Raw genomic sequence first — 20,762 nt, forward strand, 5'->3', positions numbered from 1 at the left:
TTCTCAAAATGATCCTGCATTAATTCACCCTCTTACAGGTAAGCAACAAGGCTCAGAGTAAGTAACCTGCCGGTGGTCATATAGTAAGTGGCTAAACGTGATTTCAAACCAAGTCTATCTGACTCCAGAGCCCATGTTCTTTTTACTAAATCTTGCTGCCTCCTTAATGGGATTCAAAAAATATTTCCAGTATGCAGTTCTTTACCACAAGCAGAATATCACAGTTTTTCTGATCATAAATATAATGTTCTATCAAACTCCTACTATAGTGTTTTATATAGGACCAGGAACCCCCTTATATACAAGCCACGTTATATGTCAGAATTTCACTCTATATAATTTAAAATTGGAGATTATTGATATAGCCAAATGCATGTTGTATATAGTACACATACACACACTACATACAAGTAATTAATTCATCACTTAATTAATTTATCTGTTGGGCATTACCATGTCACAAGCAATGATCAGAACTGGCTTCTAATGGACAGGCAAAAGGTAACTTTTAGTTACCTTTTAGAATTTTTAGTTTCATAAAAGGAGTGTTGCAGGTCTTTCTTAATTGATAATGTGGTGATGTCTCTGAAAATAAATGAATGGATGATGAATAAGGGTGAGACAGACACCTGAAAAGGTTTAGAAAATGTAGTCACCGTGGAATTTGATCTTTCATATTTTATCGAGAATGAGAAGCTTATACAGCATACCGTCCTATCTAGTGATTAAAACTTTGCTTCATAATTACTTTAATACTGGCAACTTTTGAGGATCTCCAAAAATATGTCATTTTCCAGAGCAATAAAATATCCATATCTTGCCACAAACATAATTACTAACTTGGGAAAGCAAAAATCATTTGCTGAAACTGTTTTGCTAGAAAACTATATGTATCCTCCTCTTCCTGTACCATAATACAATATAGAAATGCCTTATTTATCTGGCATCCTCAACAAATGAACTCTTCTACACAAGTTAATTTTCTGGAGAAACGAAAATTATTTCATTTGGTTTCATAATTTTTAGTTCCATAATGTTTGTTGGATCAATTATGTTTTGCATTATACTGCCTTCTTAAATTGAAAATAATGAGTTTGATTTACATTATCTTTGTGACACAGGATTATCAGTATGAAGATCAATTATTAGATAATAATTCCCTCAGGAAATGCAAAGAGATTTTGCTCCTACATTAAATGATCCTATAGTGTCTTGCTTTTTGAACTACTTCATCCAGGGCACCCGGCTAGCTCAGTCGGTAGAGCATGAGACTCTTAAACTACTTCATCTGCTTTCTGTAGTCTGTCTTTATCCTCTCTCAGGGTCAGTTGTTACCACTTGCTGGTTTTAATTTGATTAGTTCTACTAGCCCTATTCCAACTTCCCTCATCTAATTTTCCAATTCTAATTAGCTGTTGTTTGGGAAAGCATATCATCAAGCTTCTTTAAATTATTCATAAAATCAGAATGTGAGTCTGAAACATTTTCATGGAGACATCCTCAGATTTTGGTACACTGACCTTACCACATGGCTGTCTGCTTAGATGTTCTTGGTCTGTGTTCTCAGTAGCTAAGATGAGTAGTTTAAATAAGTGGAATTTGTTTTTTAAGTGGGGTATTTTAACATCTTGTTAATAAGGCATTGATGAATTATTCTGTATTATTGTAAGAAAGGAATTGTAATTAGCCTCGAAGAGCCTAAAAACACACATGATTAAAATAACCACAAAACATTATTTTAACACCTATGAAGATTTAATGATTTTTTTTTCTTTCAAAGGAAAATAGAGTTATGTGTTTAGCTTGGGGAACTAGCCATTTTGAAGATATATTAAACAGGTGGTACATTTATTTTTATTTTTAATAGAAAATAGAAATTATTTTACTAATAATTTGGGAATTCTTTTTTATTTTGGAGGAAATTCTGCAAGTCTGTAGTCCTAATTCTGTAGCTAAGAGTATACAAAAAGCCTAAATACTCTTCCAGTTACTCTAAAGACAGACCCTGTGTCTCTTTTTAAGTTTTCTGTTTTACAGACTAATTAATTCTTTCAACTGTAAGTCCTGTGCAATGGTTTCCAGGTTCATGATTTCCTTCTGAATAAACACCAGAGTCAATATCCTTCTTAAAATATTATTCCCTTAATTGTACATAGAGATGTCTGAATGTGTTCATGGGAATTTTACTTTCCTTAATCCAGCACTATACTTCCATTAATGCTATTTGAATTTTCTAGCTTTTTAACATCCACATTATAGTATTGCTTCGCTGAATATGCACTATAAAAAAAATTCCTGGGCCTCTTTCAGAGTTCTTTTAAGCGAGTTCTATCTCATTGGGTATTTTTGTGATTAGTTGTTTAAACTTCAAAGCTAAAGTTTACATTTATCATTGTTCTATTTTTTGTAATTTCATTTGGGTACATTTTTCAGCACTTGGAACTTATCTTAGTCCTGCCATACAGAATATTAAATTTCCTTCCTAGTTTTAAGTTACCGACAGATTTAATAGCAATCAACCAAGTTATTCATAAGTATATTAACAGGACAGGCCAAATATGGAGCCTTTGGACACTGGCATTGAGCATCTTTTTTGAGATGACAAGCTCTGTCAATCACCATTCTTTGGATATAGTTTTCATCCACCTAGACGTCTCTAACTCTAATCTGGTTGTTTTTTTGGTCTTATTAGTTGCCTTACAGAAATCAAAATATACTATGTTTACATAATTTCCTTGATTTATCAATTTAGTATTTCTTTCAAAATATAGAATGAGGTTCATGACTTGTACCTAACCATACTTTTATGTGTACTATTCAAAATTCCATCCTTACTTTATTAATGTTCCACTGAGTTAAAGAGGAAGAATTGATCCCATATATAAGATAAAATAATTATCTCTTAAAAATTGTAATAAAAAGGATAATGTTCATTCTGATTTTCATTTAATATGCACTTACTAAGTACCTATTTCATATCCGACAGTGGATACCACAGAATTGGATAAAATATGATTTCTGTCCTCAGAAAGCTTGCCATATAATAGAAAGATAAGACATGTATACATCTCTGCATAATCTAGTAACTGATTACAGAGAAGTACAGAATCATGCATGAATTTAGAAAAAGAATACATGATTTCTGGTGGAGATAAGGGAGAGATCAGGGAAAATATGAGTCGAGATAGAACTTGAGAAGATGGATAAGCTTTTGAAAGTCAGAGAACAGGAAATACTACCCCAGCAGAAGTGAACAGCATTAATGGAGCACCAGAATCAGGAAGCTCAGGACATATCTGTGGAGTGAGAAGATACAGATTTGACTGCAGTGTAGGATGCACGGATAGGAATATGAGAGAAAAAGGTAGATTAAGGTACTTGAATGTCATGGTAAAATTTGGATATTGTTAAACAGTAGGGAATCTTTGAAGAATTTTGAGCTAGAGGATAAATATAAGCAAGCTGAGTTATGAGATCATTTATTTATTCAATGAACTTGTTTATTGAGTGCCTCCTATTGGCCTTTACTGAATTGGAGTTAAACTGACTAGAAGTGGACATGGTCCCTGCCCTTGTGGAATTTAGAGGTAAAAAGAAGTTAAATAATCACAGTAGTACAAAATGGTGACTGTCACAAGGCTATGGAGTATTTATTATATGGTCCTATGAGAGCCTGTAAGGTTCGAGCAAGGATTCCCTGAGGATGTAAATTTTAACATGAGAGCTGCAGGATGAATAGAGTTAAATAGGTGAAGAGAAACAAGGAAAAGCTGTACAGACAAATATAACAGCCTATGCAAAACTCCTGCAGTCAAAGGAAAAATGATGAGTACAAGACCTGTTCTAAAAAAGTGGTGGAAGGAATGAAAATGGAAAGGAAGAACAAAGTTCGAGACTACCAAGTGGTTTCCATTTAAGTGGTCCCGTGAAATTAATAAGCATTTAGTCTTAGTCTTCATAATACTTTGCTGAATAATATCAAAAGTTACTAAATTGCTTTACAACTGCTTATTTTAATTTTCTGTTCTTGTTTCTACCTACCACCATTAGGAAACACAAGGTAAAAACTTTTGGTAGAGATCCTTGAGATCTGCTGGTGTCTGCTGCTGTATTTTAAGTACAGGTAATTCACCCAGCAGGCATTTTAACAGGAAACCATAATAACATTATTCTCTTGATATGTAGGGTTGGATGTGTCCAGAACCAGCATCAGAAAGGGAGGACTTGGTATATTTTGAACATAAGTCATTCTCTAAATTGTGCAAGGAGCATGATGGAGAATTTACTGGCGAAGAAGAAAGCAGTGCACATGCTCTAGAACGGAAGAGTGACAACCCCCTAGATATAGCTGTAACCAGGCTGGCTGATTTGGAGCGGAACATTGAAAGAAGGTATCTGAAGAGCCCCTTAAGTACCACCATTCAGATCAAACTGGATAATGTGGGCACAGTTACTGTCCCTGCTCCTGCACCATCCATTAGTGGTGATGGTGACGGGTAGGTTATTGAGATTAACTTGAAAAATTATTGTGCTTCTTTGCTAATTGGAGCCTATTTTCTATTGCCTGTTATCTATGTATCTTCTTGTATGTCTTTGATCCATATGGATCATGCTATTTGCATGGTGCTTTGTAAAACCATTTTTTTTTTTTTTTTTTTTTTTGTTATGTGCGTTGATAATCCTGCAAAGTGATCTTACATTTACCTGGTTGTGACTAAGCTTCGAGGCACGTAGCCACAGTCTGTGCACTACATCGAATTTAGTTGCTTAAACCTTATACTTATTGGCTGTTACATGTTTTTGTCATTGCTTGGCTTTCAGTGTGATGATTGTTTCACATTCAGTAACCATAAATGTGGACATGACCTACTTAATTTTTCTATATTTCAATGCAGAATTGAAGAGGATATTGCTCCAGGGCTCAGGGTATGGAGAAGGGCATTATCAGAAGCTCGCAGTGCTGCACAGGTAGCTCTGTGCATTCAGCAGTTACAGAAATCAATAGCATGGGAAAAATCAATTATGAAAGTTGTAAGTGTTTTTATTTAAGAAATACTATAACTAATTTACTTTGTCCTGTATTTTTCCAACCCCCAGATCTTTCTTAATTATACATATTACCAAAATAATGTATGCTGTACTTGAGAGTTTTCTTATTCTTAAAAAGTGTATAGTTTGATACATTTTCCCTTATTTAGAGCTTTTCTGGAGGAATCTACCAAATGTATTATCCTTTATTTTTTTAATCTTGATCTTTTCTTCTTTGAATATTATTTATAACTTTGATATTGTCTTCTACATTCTGTTAACATAATAGTTATTAATCTGAATATTTTGAAAGCCCTTTTACTCTTGTAAGCATTCCAGTTACTAACATTACTTGCTACATACATTCATTGCATTCCTAAAATTTTTGTATATTCCTATCCATTTTCATTTTTTTAATCCTAAAAAATACAAAATAAGCAGAGAGCTCTTATTCACTGATATGTATTTGGCATCTGATATAGATGACATGAAAAGTAGATCTTTATTCTCTTTAATAATTAAAACTGTTTTTTCACCTTCTTCACTCAAGCCCAATTAGTTATTATCATGTAGTGGCCTCTACTTTGTACCAGGCAACCAAAAAAGCTATATTTCATCTATTTCCCGGAGAGATATTTATTTTGAATCATGTCCATGTCCCTCTTGCCTTTTATATATCATATATAGAAATATCTATTGTATGTAGGCTTTTAGTAATTACTTTAACATTTGCTTTTGAATTGAAGATTAGCTTCAATTCAAATATATGAGATTTGTTTTCATGAATAACTAAGGGTAAAATTCCTTTACTTAAAATAGTCATTCCAGAAAGAAAAGAGGTGATCTTTAAATAATTTAGATTCTTTGCTTTGTTTTTGCCTCTATGCTTAGACTACTCAAGGCCTTATTTATTCAATAGAAATAAATGTGGTTTCTTCTGTGGCTTTTCACTTCTTCCTAAAATGTCCACAGAGTAATGACTCTGCAGTTTTTGCAGTATGCTCAAATTTAAGTCTTTCCCAATCCAGATTAGAATTTACTGTAAATTTTAAGGGGATTGTTCAGTTCATCTGGTAGCATTTTTACCGGGTAAGATCATTTTTTTCTAAAAATTAGTATTAAAATCAGTTTTCAAGTCACTTGCTCAAATATATTTGATGAAATCTAGGCTATAGTGATCAAAACGATTTAATTCCTACATCAAAATGAAATTTATACAGTTATTTTTCTCATCTATCCCAAAACAGTCATTATGAGGTAGTCAGTTTTTTTATAACCTATACACAGAAACCCTAAACTTCTATAAAAATATACTTTTATATTAATATACTTACTTTCTGCTATACAGCTTTATATCAGTTTTTGCAAATTTATAAACCTTTTCCATGTTATTAACATACATTTATCATTATTTAACTCATAATCTTCATTTCTTTTTCCTAATGCTTAATACATTATTTGCTATGAAACTATCTTGAAAAGAAGGCAGTCTCATATTCAGAGATTAATGACTACTTTGTAACCTTTAATTAGAAATGTAACTATCTATAATCTCATAATAAGTCATAACAAAATGTTAAAGTGCTCAATATCTTTAGAAATACCCTCTCTGCCAGAGACCAAACTTACCAGGAAAGAAGCCGTTAATTCTCAGCCAAGAGTGTGCTTTATATTATTGTTAACGTGAAACAATAGGCAACTTCTGCTACATTTAACTATAGAAGCAAAGGAGTTAAAACCAAATATTAATACATTTGTTCTAACATATTGAGAGCTATTACTGTGATTTTTCAAAAATGTTATGAGCACAATTATCTGTTCTTTCTTAATTTTATTCTTAAATCATAAATTTGAGATGTAAGATAGACTTTGTAGTATTTTTAGTTATTTATTGTAGGAAACTGATAATTAATGTTTATGTATCTGATTTTTAAATTTTATTGCCAAAGGGATTTAAATATAACCTTGCAAATATGAGTTCTCAATGAATATTTTTACAATAAAAGTTTTATAGATGTAACTCAAATTTGGAGGAATAACACTATATTAAGGTATTTAACAATGTGGTACTAGGCAAGGTCATAAAATAAATACCACTGGAACATTAAACTCTGCTGCTTTTGCTCTTAGTGCACATGCCAATTTTAGTATTATATATGTAACAAATATTTGAAAGATATTTGTTAAATTAAATAGTGTATATCTTCCATTTGATAAAATTCTTATATTATCATGGGTATACATATTGAGTTATGTAAGACTGTTTTAGACTTTCCTAGATTGATTAATTGTATTGAAAATTAAAAAATGAAGTTTGAACAGTTATTTTGTTTTTAAGAGTATATATATACATACCTGTAAATTAGTATAAATGATTTATAGTTTAAATGTTTTCATTTAAATATATTGATCGCAGGCTATTTTCTACTGTGACAGGATATAAACTAAATGTCAAAATATAATGTTAGTACTTACCATTTTTTAAAGTCATTTTGAAAGTTTTTACTTTTCTAACTTTTCTTTTTTTCTTTTGTGAATCTTGTTATACAGAATATGTATGCATGGGGGAAAAATCTCTACAGATTTTAAAGTTCTTAAAATTAGAAATATTTTTAACAGGAACGAAATGATTTTGTTTTAGTTATTGAAAATAAATCATGACTTCTTAAATTAAATTCTTTGATTTATAGCTTATTGTATCAATGTTTTTTTTCCCTTAGAAATCATTGTAGGACCCATTTTCTACTCTTGTGACACATATTTGATTTGGGTTGCTTTTTAAAGTTTTCTAGTTTGGACACATTTTTTAATCAATCAGAAAAAATAGACGGATTAGTTAGTCGAAATATGGGGACATGTTTTTATTATATATTATATATAATTCTGATACTAATACTAATTCCTAATTTTGATCTTTAAAATTAACTTTTACTTATTTTTTTCTCAGGATATCATGAGGATGCTAAGATAAGCAAAAGATAAAATATATTAAAAAATTAAAACACCATGTATTAAAGCTATTCATTGCTTTATGTGCTCTAATGTCATGTTAATTATTTCATATGTTAATGTGTACATGCTTCTGAAGTGTGTGCAGGCATTCAACCTCTAGCTTTGTTCTTTGCAGTGTACCTGAAATGTGCATTTACCCCAATTGAACTGCTCACCCGTCATGTGGTCCATATCTGTGTAACGAGAGATACATAGATGTGTATGGCTACTGTATATTTGTTAGCAAGCGGAATGTTCATTACTAATATAAACTAGGAATTATGGTGTGTTTAATATCCCGATAACTATTACTCATAGCAAAGTCTTAATTTTAAATGATTTTTCATGTATTATAGTACTGCCAGATCTGTCGAAAGGGAGATAATGAAGAACTGCTCCTCCTTTGTGATGGCTGTGACAAAGGCTGTCATACATACTGCCATAGACCCAAGATTTCAACTATACCAGATGGGGACTGGTTTTGTCCAACTTGCATTGCTAAGGTAAGACTGATCTAAAACTAAACTTTTTTTCTTTAGTTGAGGTAATATTGGTTAATAACATTATTTAAGTTTCAGGCGTACAACATTATAATTCAATATCTGTATATGCTCATAGTGTCACCATGAAAAGTCATCTGTCACCATATATTTGACTTTCTTTTCCCTTCTATCCCACTCCACATCCTCCTTCTCTTTGGTAACCCTCAATGTATTATCTGTATCTATGAGTTTGTTTATGTAAATTGGAGTTATGGGAATTTTTTTTAAATATAATTCCTATACCATAAAATTTACTTTTTTAAAGGGTCGAATTCAGTGGGTTTTTGAAATATATTCACAAAGTCATACAATCGTTACCTCTGTTTAATTCCAGAATGTTTTCATGACCCCCCAAAAGTATCCTTATCCTCATTAGCAGTCACTCCCCATTCCCCTTCTCCCTTCAGCCTTTGGCAACCACTAATCTACTTTCTATCCTTATGGATCTGCCTGTTTTGGTCATTACATATAAACTGAATCATACAATATGTGGCCTTTGTGTCCGACTTCTTTCACTTAGCACAATATTTTCAAGCTTCATCCATGTTCTAGTATGTATCAGTATTTCCTTTTTATAGTCAAATGTTATTTTCATTGCACGATATACCACATTTTGTTTATCCATTAATCAGTTGATAAATATTTGGGTTGTTTCCATATTCGGCTATTATGAATAATGCTGCTACGAACATTCATACACAAGTTTTATATGAATATATGTTTTAACTTCTCTTGGATATATACCTAGAGAAGTAGAATTGCTAGGTGACATACATGCATTTTAAGTCACTTTCCAGTCACATTTAAATTAGAAACCTTCAAACCAATTGATTAAAGAGAAGCAGTATGACAAAATGGAAAGAAATGGGTTTTACAGTTATAAAGAAAGGAATAAGAAGTACAAAAGGGTCAGCATGTATTGAAGGCCACACTCTGCTAGTTGTTCTCTACCTCAGTCACGCTCTTGCAGGTTTAATCTCTTCACCTAATCATTGCCAGTAACTACTGCCTCTTCATAAACTCTGTTCCAACTCAGTCTTCTCTTTCCTCCTGATCTAGCTTATAAGTGTCAGTACCCCAGCATCCACCTTTGGCTCCTTTGCCTCCCTCTCATTTGGAAAAAGCATCATTCTGGCTAATCCAGCTCTGACTTCTTTATATCTGAATGTGACTGGAGAAAAACACTCGGGTCTTTAATAGTGCCTGACGATTTACCTCCAGCGCTGTCTCCATTCTCATTCTCATTTGATGGCTTTATTCCCATTTCACTGTGAAAATGGAAGCCATCAGAAGAAAATATCACAAGAATCCTCCACCACATCTACCATCCTTCCTGTATCTGGGCTCAAATACTCTGCCTTCTCTCATGTTGCCATGAGCTGTTCCTGCCCCTAAATAAGCCAATTCTCCAACTTGTGCCTCGGATCTCAGCCGCTCTCCCTTCCTTAGGAGTGTGACTCAGGCAGTTCTCTCTTCTCCTGCATCAGTTTCTCCTTCCCCGCTGTCATCAGCTCACTAACATGCTACTTTCTCCCTCCTTTAGAAAAGTAAACAAAAACCCTCTTCTGGCCTCACTTCTTCCTTGATTCATTTCTCCCATTCCTCTCTTCTTTACAGTAAAATTCATGGAAAGTTTTCTGTTCTGGTTCTCTCCATTTTCTCTCCTTTGATTCAATCTTATGCTCCAGTCAAATTTTCACCTCCACAGCTTTTCCAAAATTGCTGTTTTCATGGCCATAAATGACTTCCACATTGCTCAATCCAGAGATCAGGGCTTAGATCTCATCTATCAGTTACATTAGATAGAGTGGGACACTCCTTCCTCCTTGGCTTCTAGAATACCATACTCACCTGGTTTTCTTCCTGCCTTTACTCTTCAGTCTCCTTTATTGGTTTTCTCACCTCACTGATCTATAAACATTGGCACACTTTCTCAGAAATATCTTCTGTAAAATGAGACAGTATCTGCTTTGTGAGGATTAAATACGGTCATGGGTGGAAAGTTTTAATAACTTTAAAATTCTGTGACATGTTTGTATTAGGCTATATTTCACAAAATAGCAGAGGGTCCCACATGACATCTTAGTCACTAATACTTGCTTTTTTATTTCTAATTACTTTATCATTTTTGTTACAATAGTTAAATGTAGTTCAATAATCTTGACTGGTTATACATAAACTATCTTTTAGTTTCATATCTGTCAAGTTATAGAAAGTTTCTCTAATACTTTATGAATTCTTAACAAGTCAGTGTTTGAAGTATTGGGAATATCATCTGAGAGGCAATAGGAGGTTTTGTGTTTTGTAGATTTGTGTTTTGTAGATTTGCTGAAATTAGAATTTTGGCTGTCATTCAAGGAGTAAACTAGGAGACAAGATCTGTGATCTCACCCAAGCCTTTCTATGGAAATGCAGCTAAGCTGCTACTTTTTTTGTTTTTTAAATGTACTAAATTAGATGTTATGTTTTTTACAGCAACTAAAAATATTAGATTATTTTATATAAGGATTTTTAAAGTTAAGGTTTTAAAATATCTTTTCAGTAATTCATCATTATTTACAAATATTTATACTGTTACATCTTACTCTCAAATGGCTATTTCCTCATACAACATTGTGATTAAGTATTTTTACTCTGTGTGTATGTGTATATGCATGCCAATATATACATACACCTTATTATATTTATATAATATCACAGGACCACAAAATCAATAAGACAGAGTGTATACATACACATTTATACACACTAATAGACACACACACACACACACACACGAAGTTTCAAATTCCATTCCCTACAAAAGCCAGGCAAATAACACAAGAGTTATGACTGTGGCAAACAGGAAAGTTATGCCTCCATTTAAATGTGCCAGTCATCACTCATCTCCAGCCAATTGCTGTCATATAGACATGTGGGCCAGTATTCCAGGACCTCCTAGTTTTTCAGGATTAGGGATTTTTATGCATGTCCTCCCAAATGTTAAATGTTGGCAACAAATTCAGAATTTCTACAAGCATTATATGAGCCAAACAACACATTCTGTGAACTATTTACAGTCTGTGAGCCGCCATTTCACAACTTCTGATATATAAATATACAGCCATAACAGAAATGTGCCCTTGTATGCATAATCTGATAGGTTCTGTTTAAGACAGTTCTTCTTTGAATTTAGATTCTAACAAGAGAGAAAGGGTGGGGTGGGGAATGAGACCTCTCTGTCCAAGAAAAAAGTAATGAGGTAGCAGAGTAATTGTACAAAAACTTGCTTTTGAAACTATGTGTATGTGCACGGTTTAATGAGGTAAGCTAATAAATGTCATTTATTAAAGAAATACATAGAGAGACTTCATTGTCTTTTAAAATATCAAAAAAAGTCTTGATTCTGTGGTTTAAATTTCATGTTTTCTTATTTTGAATATTACTTCGTTAGCAAATGATCCCAAGTAATATTTTAATTCAAATTGGAACTAAAGGTTTTGGCCCATAATTCACGAAATTTTCTTTTTTAAGTAACACAAGTTTTCAATTTAACTTAAATTAATCTTTATTAAATGGACTTTCATCATTATATTAAGCATTTTCTTTTTCTCTTTTTATGATTTCAGAATACTAAAAGCTTAGTATAATATGAAAAAATAATCAGATTTTAGTGAATAAAAATTAATAAACTAATTTCAGAAGAGAGTAAAACATTTTAATTATTTCTGTTAGTAACAAGGGGTAATGATTTTTATATATGATCTTGCGGAGGTGTTAGATTTAGGATTTGCCTTATTATTTTAGTCAATTAAAGTATCTCAACTATACTTTTAGCCTGCCAACAGAGAACCAAATTTTTATTTTTAGTTTCAAGTATACAGTACATTGGTTAGACATTTATATAGTTTATAAAACTATCCCCCTGATTGCTCTTTCTCTCCTCTAGTCTACACCTAGCCATTGCATTACTGCTGACTGCATTCCCTGTGCCATGCTCCCCATCCCCGTGACCTTCTATCAAGTACTAATTTGTATTTCTTTAAACCTTCACCGCTTTCTCCCAGCCTCCAAATCCCCTCCTCTCTGGCCGTCACCAGATTGAGAACCAAATATTTTTAATTTCTTGATTAATAGTAATTTTAAAAAAAAATATTGCTAGAAGAGGTCATGAAATCATCACAGAAGTTGATATGAAATACTCCAAAGAAATGGTTTTGACCAAATTTATTTCAATAATATAGCTAAGTTTAAATTATGGCTAGACTAAATATTGTCTTTGGCATCTAAAATTTCTTAACAGTTCGGATAAGAAAGGAAATGAAGTGTCTAAAAAAAAAAAATGTAAACATTATTTTGGAAAATCAAAACAAAAACCATACATTACCAGTGACTTTGCTTACCACCCTTCTGTGATCTATTATATTTATTATAACATTTAAGTCAAAATTCTGACTTATTTTCCATTTTCAAATTGGGGAAGGAGGGCTCATTGTTATATCAATGTGCTGCTACCTGCAGGTTGTGGTTAGATTACATAAGGCCACATTGAGATTTTTTTAATGTAATTTTAGAGCTTGAATGACCTTACCAATTGTGTTGCTTATCTTATATATGACAAAAACATGGCCTCATAGATATTTTTGTACAAAGTTCCATACTTACTGACAGAGTAATAGCTGGAATTAATAACCTTTGATTCCAAATATAATCTTTTATACTATTTGTTTTCTTCAAAATAGACATCTTTTCTTTTCCTTTTTCTTTTTTTTTTTTTTGTTTGGTTGCTCATCCTTCACCACTGCTTTGTTCACACGTGGGGACCACATGTTTGTGGAATTCTCTTCTTATAGCAAATGCTTTTTTATTTATTCAGAAAAAAGTCAATTTTCAGTATATTTGATCTTTAAAAGGACTTTTTCTCTATTTAATACTTCATGAACTATTTTGCATGTTTTGGCCTAGCTTTTTAATTACCTCTTTAACTTTCTTATTAATAAGCTCTATATTTTTGTTTATGGTCACCTTTGTTCTTAATTATATTGTGTTCTAAAAGATAGTCCTTTTGTATCTATAAATTCATTTGATTAGTAACCTAGACAAGAGGAATATTGCTGATAAGTGCTGTAGTACCAAAGATGGATTACCATGAGATCAGCATCTTTAAGTTTTAAGGATTCTTAAGATAAATTTTGCATGCTTTATTAGGTTTTAGCCTTATATTATGGGAGAAAAAATGCATTGATCTCTCTTGAAAATAATAAAATTATCAACTTTCTAGATCAGAGATAATATTTTTGTTCTGTCAGACTTTCATAATTTAAAATAATAGGTCTATAGGCAGTTATTTTCTTATAGCTCATTTATTGTTTTTAATTAAAGGCAAGTGGTCAAACTCTAAAATTCAAAAAACTTCATGTCAAAGGAAAAAAGGCTAATGATTCAAAGAAAGGAAAGAAAGTAGCTTTAACAGGGGATACTGAAGATGAAGACTCTGCATCTACAAGTAGTTCACTAAAAAGAGGAAACAAAGACCTGAAAAAAAGAAAAATAGAAGAAAACACTTCTATTAACTTGTCAAAACAGGAAAGTTTTACTTCTGTTAAGAAACCTAAAAGAGATGACTCCAAGGACCTAGCTCTTTGCAGGTATTATTTTAGTTTTCATATACTGTATATTCATAATGTCCCATTTTACTTTTAGAAACCTTCTACCATAATAAAAGTGACTTTTGGATAATTTACATAAATAGAAAAATGTAAAGTATATAAGTAAATGTATACTTTTATCCTTTTAAGTAAATTTGCATTGTTTTTTGTTGAAAGATTATGAAAGCTAATTTTTTAACAAAAATAAATCATTCTAAAGCACGGATATTTATTTTAAATATTATTTTCTTTAGTATGATCCTTACTGAAATGGAAACTCATGAGGATGCATGGCCTTTTCTACTTCCTGTAAACTTGAAACTTGTTCCTGGTTATAAGAAAGTTATTAAGAAGCCTATGGATTTTTCCACAATTAGAGAGAAGTTAAGTAGTGGACAGTAAGTAAATTATTTCACTTCAGTATTTATTGAAGGCTTTATATATGCTAGATATTTTTCTAGTGAGCCAAAACTACATTAATTTAATGCAATGACAGAGGCCCTGCCTTTGGAGAGGATGTGTGTGTATGCATGAGTATGTGTATGCATGTGTATTTGGTTAGGGTAGTATGGTATGGAAGACAAGTGAATCAAAATTATTTAAACCATTATAAAGGAGGGTGATAATGCTGTTTTTGACATTGGAGGGGCACCAAGCTCAACTGGGGGGGGTGAGGGAAAGCGTCAGGGAAGCCCCCCAAAGTAAGTAAGCAACAGGTAAGGTGGAGCTTGTACTGTGCACTAGATGATGTATTGACATCATCTCATGTAGATTTAACGAAAATTGATTCTGTAATATTTTCAGATCATTATAATATTTAGACAGAAGATCATTGGAAATTTTTCATATTAAAAGCTTTATTATGAGTTGTTGGATACTGAAAACGTATTTTTTTAATGTAGAAGGAATCTATCATTTGTTACTCTCTCTCAAATCCTCTTTGTGATCCCAACAAAAGGGTAAATTCCTGACCACAGTTCATGACCTTAGACTCCTGCCAGAAGGTCCTAATTGTTAATGGAATTTAATTGGTTCTATATACTGGCCCATTTTGGAGCCTCAAGAACGAAGCTTTTCACTTACAAGATCAAGCCCACACAAAAGCATTCCACATGTGAATGGCCAGGAGCTGGGGGCTATATTCTTTTCTCCATTCTTCCCTGCTCCTTTTATTCCTACATCCCAGTTAATGTAGTCCATGCCTATCTCTTCAGGCAAAGTCACAGAAAATATGGAGAAAGAAGGAACTTTACACTGAAAGAATAACTTTAAAATATAGTTTAATTACATTATTGATGTTGTTATCATCAGTATACCCTATATTATTTAGTTCTTCCTTGGCATTCTTTTGGTGAAAATCACCATACTCTATAATTTACATTCAGTTTAGAAGAGTTGAGTAGAACTTAACTCAATGATCAGTGTTCCTCTCACATATACCAAATGATTTATTGGATTGACCAAATGACTAATTTATTTCTTAGAAGGCTGAAATGTCAGTCTTTCAAAGGATTATGTCTTTGTTTTATTTTTTAAGAACTAAAAAAAGGACCTGCCCAAATTGAGAAAACATTTATAACCATTAAAATTATTGGTCCTAATGTGAACCAAACAGCAAAAACTACTGTCCAGATATGGACTAATTCTTTTGCTATTCTATCCAAATAATCATAGGTTTAGAAGGGCAGCATGATAGACTTTATATCCAACATGGCCAGGACAAAGACTTACACAGAAAGATCTGACCATGTTTAAATTCACTCTTAACTTTAACTTTTGTGATTCTCTGATTCCTGGATAGAGGAGGATCCTCAATCCCCAAACCTCCAAAAGAACAGACTTAGACATTAATACAGAAATAGCAAAAGAGCTGTAAAATTGAAGTTCCCTTTTCAGAATGAATTTTGGTGAACAGAGGGGATCACAGTGGAAACAGGCAGAGAGAGAAGCAGTTCTTCATAAATATTTATGATGCCAGCTGTATGAGAGGCATAATTCGGTGAATTCAGGCTCCTCTAACTTAGGGGTATTTAATTAAACCCAAACTAATCAGTTGGAACCAAAACTCACAGTATTTCAAAATTTTAAACTAGAAATTTATAGAACAGAGGAGAGGAAGTACCTACTTTATTAATAAATCTTTCTGGGTTCCATTAGCCGCCCATCCTTCTATAAAAGAAGGGACAGAGTATGTGTTACACTTATTTCACCTAGAATCTCACCTAGAATTCTCTCCCAGTTCCAGTCTCCTTAGCATTAATCATTAACCTTTTCTTATAGTATGAACAGTCTAAAGAGACAAATATTTCTCGAAGTAACTTTAAATATTTTATAAAACTTATTCCCATACATGTTATATGATTCCATTTATGTGAAATATCCAGAATAGGTAAATCCATAGAGACAGAAAAACAGATTTGTGCTTGCCAGGGAGTGGGAATAGGGAGGAATGGAGAGAAATGCTTAATAGGTAAAGGGTTTCCTTCTGGGGTGATGACGACGTTTTGGAACTAGATAGAGGTGGTGGTAATTCAATGTTGTAAATATACTAAATGCCACTGAACTGTCAACCTTAAAATGGTTAATTTTATCACATATGAATTTCACCTCAAAAAAAAAATAATTCTCAGAAGAAAAGGAAAATGGATGAGGTTACTTAAGGGTTTCATTAACTCTGTGAGCTCATTACAGATAAAGAAAATTTTATTTATTTTTATTATTGATCATATTAGAAGGAAGGAGTGAAGACTATACAAGGTATTTCATCAAAGAAATAATTTCACTATTACCAGGTCTCAGAGCTTCACAGCATACTTCATGGGTATTTCAAATGGGTAAATTATTTCAGTTTCCATCTTACCCTTAGTTAGAATTATTTTAAATTTGAATTTCCAAAAGTCCTCTTTCAGAATGTATTGATTTGGCTTGAGTTGGTTTGAAATGAACCATTCTTTTCTTACCAATAAGTTTAGACAGATTCATTCACCTTTCTGTTCTCTTATTCATCTTATTACAGAGAAAAAGAAGTGGGCTTATCCCACCAAAAAAGCACAGAAATCACAGCACTTCTTATTGAAAGCCAGTTCCTCATAATGTTATCTCTGGTAAAGGGATAGCAAATGCTTTTTTTTTTTTTTTTTTTTTTTGCTTGATCTGGGTCATCATATTCTAATACTTGAGCAAAAGAGCATATTTGAAGAGAGAAGAGAAATGGGAAATAAGAAAGATTTAACACAGTGGCATATCCTGGGATGTGTTTAAAAGCCACAGGGCAAATCTAATGTTTATAGTGCATAGGAAGCATTTACGTTTTATCTGCTGCAACTAAATATTTTTGAATGTGGGTAATAGGGGTATTACAAATAATACAGTTGATCAGAGAGGTTAATAAACTAGTCAAGTGGGATGAGGCTTCTAATAGAATTGTGATATAGGTCAAACAGGAAATTGGATGTGGGGAAAATGCTAGTTAGTTGAAATATATCTTGATGTTCAGAGAAATATGTTTTTCCATTTTACCTGTCTTTAAATCCTATATGGTTCAGGGCACGTGTAGTTTTTTAAATGTTCCATTTGTAAGAGGGTATAATACATTTTATAAAACTTTAAATGCAGTTATCCTAATATTTTTCTTTCTCCTTTCAGTTTTAGTTTTTATTGTACCTTTTATTACCATTTCATTTGTTTAAAAAAAAAAAAAAAGCCACCCTACAAAAGCAACCTCTTTATCATGTGTTTTCTTTCAGGTATCCAAACTTTGAATCCTTTGCTCTAGATGTCAGGCTTGTTTTTGACAACTGTGAAACATTTAATGAAGATGATTCTGATATAGGCAGAGCTGGCCACAGTATGAGGAAGTATTTTGAAAAAAAGTGGGCAGATACTTTCAAAGTGAGCTGAAGTTATAATAATCTTTTTTTTTTCCTTTTAAACAAGGACAAATGAGACCAGCAGTGTGAACTCTATTTACGTAAATGTGCAAGGCACATACATAATGACTTTTTTTTTCTTAAAATAAGTATCACAAAAAAAAAGTATCAGAAGAATGATACCATTTTTAAAGGCTTCACTCCTACAACAACCAAGGCCCTTGGTTATTGGTTTGTGTGATTTATCAGCTACTTTAGGTAGAACAGGGAAGCACACCCAAAGAATTTTCAAAGGAAAGGGTGTTATAGTGCAATAGCAATTAAAATATATCAAATCGCACTGAATATTCAACACCAGAGCTCTAACGTGGGAAATGGTTCTCCTTTCCCTCTCAATAAATATCTATTTTTCATTTTTTTACTTTGTAGTTTATTTTTTAGTGAATGTATTTAATTTTATGAATTATTTATGATTAAACCACATCCAGAATCTTCGTTTTCTGTGAAAAGGAAGAACTAGAAAATTGCTTTAAATCTTGAAAATACAACAAGGAATGTTTTAAAATATAAAACAAAGCCAAGTTAAACTGTTTACACTGATGTGCTATAAAAGCACCAAAAATAAACTTTACTGTAGAGTTACAAGTACATTTATATATATACATATATATATGTTGCTGCATCACTTGTGTAGTAAATTGTATTTCAAGACAGTGAAGAAAAATCGACATGTATATACTGTTCATTATTGTTTATATTGTCTTGTTTTAAATATGTATTATGTGTATATATTGTTTGCAGACATTATTGTTTATGCCTTAGAAGGATTGTAGCATTTTATTTTAGTCCGAAGGTAATTATAGCTATACAGCTTGTACAGTAATTATCCTCTACCAACACTGTGGCGTCTCCTTGATCTTGGTAGTGCCTGCCTTTGAAACAGGGTGTAGGGGATATTAGTTTTCCATTTTTCTATTTTGTTATATAATTTTAAGCCACCAGGGCCTAAATTAAAGTATAATCATTTGTATCCATGTGGAATAAAATTGTGACAATTTCCTACACACACAGTATTTTTTCATAGAAACATTTTCCTCCCATTTGCCTTGCCTCAGAAATAAATTTAAAAGACGTTTGTAACCACTGTGTTTTATCTACTGTGTGTCGTGGTGGTCTGTTGGAGGCAAATAGATCAGAATTTTTTTTGTACCTATGTAAGAGTACTTGAAGTTTTATTTAAAATAAAATGTTGTGGAAAAGGTAGCATTCTTTTTTTTAGGAGTGTTATTTTTCACTACTATGTGTGGCACGGATACAATAAAAGACTTTTACAAACTAGTTTTTTAGTTTTTCTTAATGAACCTGAAAATACAGGCTTTTCAAAAAAGCAGTGAATTTAAATTTGATTTTTTTTAAGAGAATTATAAAGGAGAAGCAGTAGAGTATGGTTCAGAGATAACTGGACTGAGTGGAACGGGGTGGCTTTTGGTCAAATGATATGAATTTCATGAGTCGGAACCTCTCTGGACCACGTTTTATTATTTCACATTTTCAATATGGACATATTAAAATACATTTTAAGGTCTTATTCTGATAAGAGAAATGTTTCTGTCAGTGGACATATAACAGTGGGCAATAAGAAAAACTGATCATATAAATTAGACTAATCATAAGATACAAAGTCAAGCAGTCATGAAATGTGATGTGATGTGAAGCTTTGCTGGGCTCTAAGGAATCACTGGTGAAGAAGGCAGGCCCAGGCCTGTCTTCATGGGGCTTATTATTATACCTAATAGAAAAGTCCTTAGATAATGTCCTTTAAAAATCCTTTTAATTGTGAAGGGAGAATAGAAAAGTTTTCAAGAAAATATTTCTGACTTTAAAATACTTCGAAACCACAGAGTATTTTCCAAAAGCCCTTGATTTTGTGAAGACTTATATGAAAATCAGCTGTTATTATGCAAATATGTCAGTTTCTGTTAACCAAATATTGCAGTGATGCCTTAAGGGGCTGGTGCTTAATCAAAAATACCATGTGGAGTAGGGAACAAGGTGGTGCTGTGAATAAAGTGTATAGTCTTTGTGTTTATAGAACTGCCAGATGCTCCATGGGCATTTTCTTCGTGGGGGCTTTTTGCCTTAGGGAAGATACATGCTTATGGTAATTTACATTAGATGGTATGTAAGTGACTTATTTGATAACATGTCTGGTGTCTGAGGGGCTCATAATGAGAAATAAACACACAAAAGAATAATTTTTCAAGAGTGATAATTTTCTTTTAAAAATAAGATATTCCCTGAAAAGTGTAAAGATCGGTCAATTTTGGCTACTTTAGACTGGTGTCTTTATTGTTATTACTCTGCAGGAGTAGCTGCTCAAGAAGTAGTGAACGTGATCCCAAAAGGATTGCAATTCGTCTAGGTAACACTTGTCACTATACATATGTGGCTCATTTGTTATGTGAATGTCTCTTGCATTCACAGTGCCCTATGTTGAATATATTTTCAATAAAACCAGTATCATTGTTCTCCTCAAATATAAAAAATTTTCCTAACCCTCTGTCATCACACAACTACATGTATACACAACATAATTTTATTAAGGTAAATTAAACTTTAACATAAACCTTATCCCTTTTAGTCCTGCTTGCTCTGTAAATTATAAAAACTGGCCTGCTCTCAAATTGAGATTCAGATTATCACTC

At 32.4% G+C, this 20,762-nt stretch overlaps 1 protein-coding gene across 21 annotated transcripts in view; it reads left to right on the forward strand.

Moving 5' to 3' along the window:
• BAZ2B (bromodomain adjacent to zinc finger domain 2B) overlaps nt 1-19,395 on the forward strand; it is a 292,747-nt gene extending 273,352 nt beyond the window's left edge. For 17 of the 21 annotated variants that reach the window (XM_011358820.2, XM_011358829.2, XM_011358846.2 and 14 more), the window contains 6 exons: nt 4,186-4,496; nt 4,896-5,031; nt 8,376-8,522; nt 13,923-14,188; nt 14,443-14,586; nt 17,935-19,395. In XM_011358820.2, coding sequence (XP_011357122.1) covers nt 4,186-4,496; nt 4,896-5,031; nt 8,376-8,522; nt 13,923-14,188; nt 14,443-14,586; nt 17,935-18,088 — 1,158 coding nt within the window. In that variant the 3' untranslated portion in view covers nt 18,089-19,395. The remainder of the gene's footprint in view (nt 1-4,185; nt 4,497-4,895; nt 5,032-8,375; nt 8,523-13,922; nt 14,189-14,442; nt 14,587-17,934) is intronic. The other 4 variants (XM_011358863.2, XM_011358891.2, XM_023529914.1 and 1 more) reach the window with 1 other exon arrangement.
• Nucleotides 19,396-20,762: the final 1,367 nt, after the last annotated feature.

The sequence above is a fragment of the Pteropus vampyrus genome, unplaced genomic scaffold (assembly GCF_000151845.1).
Source record: "Pteropus vampyrus isolate Shadow unplaced genomic scaffold, Pvam_2.0 Scaffold2, whole genome shotgun sequence".
NCBI classification, from domain to species: domain Eukaryota; kingdom Metazoa; phylum Chordata; class Mammalia; order Chiroptera; family Pteropodidae; genus Pteropus; species Pteropus vampyrus.